The sequence below is a fragment of the Pteropus vampyrus genome, unplaced genomic scaffold, assembly GCF_000151845.1.
Source record: "Pteropus vampyrus isolate Shadow unplaced genomic scaffold, Pvam_2.0 Scaffold357, whole genome shotgun sequence".
Lineage (NCBI taxonomy): Eukaryota > Metazoa > Chordata > Mammalia > Chiroptera > Pteropodidae > Pteropus > Pteropus vampyrus.
The window spans coordinates 703,912-709,264 of record NW_011889138.1 but is presented as its reverse complement, the minus strand read 5'-3'; the positions used below and the strand labels follow the sequence as shown (position 1 = coordinate 709,264).

Sequence of the window (5,353 nt, the reverse complement as noted above, 5' to 3'; positions counted from 1 at the left end):
AATTCAGAGATTGTTAAAATGGATAAAAAAAGATAAGAATTAAGAAATACTTAAATATTATGTGGCTGAAGTTTTCACTACATTTGAAGTTTTAATTACATTTATCCTGAAATTAGAAAGGTCAAGAACAAAGTATATATTCAAGTAAAGTACAATTGGACATACACAAAAGAGAAAATGAATGAAATGCGGAAGATAGAGTAACAGTATCTGAAGCTCTGCCTTTAAAAAAGTTCATAGTATATCAAAGTATCTGATGAGAGTACAAGAGAGAACTTTTAAAAACCAGAGAGTACAAGAGAGAACTTTTAAAAACCAGCCGAAAAACAATAAGTTTAGACACAATAATTAGCCAACTGTCTATCTAAATGAAGGAGATAGATTCTTAAAAATATAAAATTGCACGAGAAATATAGAGAATGAATCAGGCAAAATGATGTCAGAGACCTTTCATCCTAGAAGAATACTGTTCAGATGGCTTTAAAGGTGAGCTCTTCCAAACTACTAAGAAATGGTTCATTCCTATCTTATAGGAGTTATCCCCCCAAAATGGAAAATATTGCCCAGTTCATTGTATAAGAATCTATAACTTTGATTCCAAAATGAGACAAGAACAATATAAGATAATGAAAAGGTCCATTTCCCTTATGAACATATACACTAAAGTTTTAAATAAAATATTACCTAAGTGTATATTCACCAATTTCTTAAAAATTAACATGATTGAGTAGTGCTTTTTCACAAAAGGCAAAATTGACTTAACATTAGTAATGTCAGTCTTCCACCACATTAATAGAATTAAAAAGAGGAAAGTTATATGATTACAGTAGAAAAACACCAGTTAAGTAAACTACAAGAAAATACTGTACTCAGTAGTACAGTGTACATTAAGTACAATATTACTTCATGCTTTCACTTTGATACTAAAAATAAGACAGGTATATCCAGTGTCATTACTACTGTTTTACATGGTACTGGACATAGTACTGGAGAGGTTCACCATCTTCTGGAAAGAAAAGGAATGAAAAGATATAGTGATAGCAAGAGAATAGATGTAACAGTCATTATTTGTAGGTAATATGAAACATCTGCTTGTAAAAATAAACTAGAACCTGTTAGAGAGTTAGCAAGATTGCCAGATTGACAGTTAACTTACATAATATTTTGTCTCTATGCCATCTCTGGTTTTAACATTTTTTTTTTTATTATTGGTTTCCCCCTCTTTTAGATAACCCCCCTCCACCAGACTCCTTCAAGGTTTTCTTTGTGTTTGGCTTTCTGCATCTTGACTGTGATATGTCTGGGTTTACACTGAATATGTATATTTGTTTTTCTTGGCATTCTCTGCTTTCTGGGTCTGTGGTTTGCTGTGTGTCATTAACCTTGAGAAACTCTTGGTCATTAACCCTTCAAACATGTCTTCTGCTTTCTCTCTCTTTCTGACATTCCAGTTGTGTATAAGTTACATTTTTTCAATTGTCCTACAATTCTTGGATTTCCTGAGGCTTTTCTTTTCATTCTTTTTTTTTTCTCTTTTCCTTTCAGTTTGGGAAATTTCTATTGACATATCTTTTTGTTTCTATTGACATGTCTTCAAACTCATTCTTTTCTCACCTGTGTGGATGAGTCCATCAAGGACATTATTTTTGTCACAGTGCTTTGATTCTTTTTTAAGGGTTTCCACTCATCTGCTTACATTACCCTTCTGTTCTTGCCTGTTGTTTTCTTTTCCCATTAGTAACCTTAACATAGTAATTATAGTCATTCTGAATTTCTGATATGAAAATTCCAAAATCTGTGCCATATCTGAGTCTGGTTCTGATGCTTGCTTTGTCTCATCATGGTGTATTTTTTCTTGTGCCTACCTTGTAATTTTTTTGTTGAAAGCTGGACATGATGTTCTAGGTAATAGAAACCAACGTAATTAGGTTTTTAGGTGGGTCTTATGTTCATCTGGCTAGGATCTGGGTTGCGTTTAATGTTTACTGTAGCTGTAGCTATAGCTGCCAGAGACTTTGGTTTCCTCTGGTTACTTTGCTTTCTTTCCTTCCGCCTATTGTCTTTGGATTTCCCTCAGAACTCCTTAAATAGAATCTGTGTCTTTCTGCTAGTTGTAATCTGCTGTTGTTACACTGAAGTGCTGTTGGTGTGGTAGTAAAGTATCAGAAGGGGAAGCATTCTATAATCATTATTAAATCTCTTTATGTCAGTGGACCTGAGTCCTTGATCTGTGACCTTCAAAAGTCTTTCTTAGCCCTGACTGAGATAGGAAGGCTAGAGGGGCTGGAGCTGCCCTGCTGGCCTTCCTCCAGGTCCAAAGAGGCTCTCATATGTAGTTTTCCTTGGAGTGTTAAGAAGAATGCCTGTATTTCAAAATATTTACTTTTCCCCTCCCCTGCCCAAAACACAAGGAGGTTCCCCCCCCACCCTACACACACACCTCAGTCTTTAGTGTGAAAATTTCATGGAGTTCTTGTAGGGGCCCTCAGGAGTTTTTGAAGTCACAAGTTAGTCCATACTTATTTTCCAGTAATTCACTAAAATTATCAATTAAGAATTTGTACCAGTTTATGCCTCCTGCAGCTTCTGCTTCAGGTAAGCTGATATTTGCTATGATTTTCTGTATTCCTCTGACTCCAGATTTCATGGTGGTGGTTTTCTTTGTGACTTCAATTCCCTGATGGATCTTTTTTTTTTGCAAATTTTTAATTTTCAGTTTGTCGAATGTTTTTTTTTTTGCGAAGATGCGAGTGGGTTAAAGTATTAGTGTTGCTTTTATCCAACTCAAATAACCAGCTACAAAATTTTACAAACACTAAGATTTCACTTAGAGACAGCATCTTCACAGCTAGAATTAGCTTCATAATGGAGTCCATGAAGTCTGAGAAATTGGATCCTGGAAAGCCAGTCTAGATGCGTAGCTTTGAGTGATTGATTGTGTCTGAGTGACTTAATTTTTAGGTCACATGTGATGGACCATTTTCTATAGCTGTGTCACAATGAGACTGCTAATGCTAAATTATTTTTTTTTTCTGAGTACTTAGTAGTTATATGCCACATAATGATGTTTCAGTCAGCGACAGGCCCCATACACAACAGTGGTTCCATGAGATTATAATGGAGATGAAACATTCCTATCACTGAGTGACGTCATAGATCATTCATTACTCACGTGTTTGTGGGTTATTGGTGTAAACAGACCTGTGCTGCCAGTCATATAAAAGTAGAGCACATATGATTATATATAGTATGTGATACTTGATGATAATAAGTGACTATATTACTGGTTTATGTATGTACATTTTATTGTTGTTTTGGACTGCACTCTCTACTTAAGAAAAAAATGTTTTCTATGAAACTATGTCGTGTTATGCCAGCAACAGCCTCATATATCTTGTGTTTTTCACATTTCTTGATTACATCATTTCCCTCGTGCTTGATTTAATCTGGTGTTGTTTTGTTCATCATAGCCCCTAAGTGTACAAAATCTACTGCTAATGTTGCCAGCAAGAGGCCACGTCGAGCAATTGACCTGGAAACGAAATTAAATGTGATTAAAGACTATGAAGGTGGAAAGTCAGTGATGGTTATTGCTCGCCAGTCAGGCATGTCTCATTCCACCATAGCTACGATCTTGAAGAACAAGAACAAAGTGACAGAAGCTATTAAAGGATCTGCTTCATTGAAGACAACGAGACTAACGAAAATTCGAGAGGGGCCTATATCAGACATGGAGAAACTTCTAATAACCTGGATTGAAGACCAGAGACAGAAACGTATTCCTCTCAGCACCATGACGATCACTGCCAAAGCAAAAAGTTTGTTTGCGATGTTGAAAGAAAAAGCTGGACCCAACTACAATGTTGAATTTACTGCTAGCTCTGGGTGGTTTAAACGATTCAAGAATCGTTATTCATTGCATAATGCGAAAGTGAGTCGTGAGTCTGCGAGTGCTGATATGAAAGCAGCTGAAGAATTTTTGGAAACTCTAGATAAGCTGATTATAGAGGGAAACTACTTGCCAGAGCAAATATTCAATATGGATGAAACATCGCTATTCTGGAAACAGATGCCTAAAAGGACTTTCATCCATAAGGAGGCCAAGTCAATACCAGGTTTCAAAACTTTTAAGGACAGGATTACAGTGTTGCTTGGGGGCAATGTTGCAGGTTACAAATTGAAACCCTTTGTCATCTGGCACAGTGAGAACCCCAGGGCTTTCAAGCATATCAGTAAGCACACATTGCCAGTGTACTACAGGAGCAATAAAAAGTTATGGATGACCCAGCTCCTTTTCCAAGATGCCCTCCTGAATTGCTATGCCAATGAAATGGAGAAGTACTGTTTGGAGAATAACATACCTTTCAAGATTTTGCTTATTGTTGATAATGCTCCCGGACATCCTCCTTTTATTGGTGATCTTCATCCCAATATCAAAGTGGTATTTCTCCCCCCAAACATCACCTCTTTGATCCAACCAATGGATCAAGGAGTTGTAGCAGCTTTTAAGGCCTACTACCTGAGAAGGACTTTTGCCCAGGCTATTGCTGCAGTTGAAGAAGACACTAAGAAGACACTGATGCAATTCTGGAAGGATTACAACATCTATGACTGCATCAAGAACCTTGCTTGGGCTTGGGGTGATGTCACCAAGGAGTGTATGAATAGCATTTGGAAGAACACACTCAAGAGATTCGTCCATGACTTCAAAGGATTTGCTAAGGATGAGGAGGTTGCAAAAATCAACAAGGCTGTGGTTGAGATGGCAAACAACTTTAACATGGGTGTGGATGAGGATGACATTGAGGAGCTCCTGGAAGTGGTTCCTGAGGAACTGACCAATGAGGAGTTGTTGGAACTGGAGCAGGAGCGCATAGCTGAAGAGGCAAGAGCAAAGGTAGCTGCAGAAGAAAAAGAACCCCCAAGAGAATTCACAGTAAAGGGTTTGGCAGAAGCTTTTGGAGACCTCAGCAAGCTCCTTAAAAAGTTTGAAAACATGGACCCCAATGTTGAAAGGTTTTCAATAATAGAGAGGAATGTTCATGGTGCACTATCTGCTTACAAGCAAATCTATGATGAAATAAAGAAATCAAGCACACGTGGACATATTTCTGAAATTCTCAAGAAGGAGGCTCAGGCAGGTCCTTTAGGTTGTATTCCAGAACAAGGCATTGTCATCACAGATGATAGCTCCATTTGTGTTATTGGCCTTGAAGACCTCCCAGTGGGACAAGATGTGGAGGTGCAAGACAGTGATATTGATGATTCAGGCCCTGTGTAGCCAGCCCTAGGTCAATATGTGTGTTTGTTTCTTGGTTTTTAATAAAAAGATTTTAAAAAGTTTAAAAACATT

The 5,353-nt window shown here is 37.4% G+C and overlaps 2 protein-coding genes across 1 annotated transcript; both read left to right on the top strand.

Annotated features, from left to right (window-relative positions):
• LOC105304939 (zinc finger protein 28 homolog) overlaps nt 1–5,353 on the top strand; it is an 82,546-nt gene that overhangs the window by 43,074 nt on the left and 34,119 nt on the right.
• On the top strand, nt 14–5,349 carry LOC111731247 (tigger transposable element-derived protein 1-like). Its single transcript, XM_023522786.1, has 2 exons — nt 14–2,595; nt 3,471–5,349. The coding sequence occupies exons 1-2, from the start codon at nt 2,571–2,573 to the stop codon at nt 5,279–5,281; spliced, it is 1,836 nt and encodes a 611-aa protein (XP_023378554.1). The 5' UTR covers nt 14–2,570; the 3' UTR covers nt 5,282–5,349.

What these genes read in the sequence shown, in the direction of transcription:
- LOC111731247 (XM_023522786.1), top strand. Translation starts at nt 2,571, where the DNA reads ATGCCTCCTGCAGCTTCTGCTTCAG. An exon ending in TCCTGCAGCTTCTGCTTCAG is followed by an intron (nt 2,596 to 3,470) that starts GTAAGCTGATAT and finishes TGTTCATCATAG; the next exon opens with CCCCTAAGTGTACAAAATCT.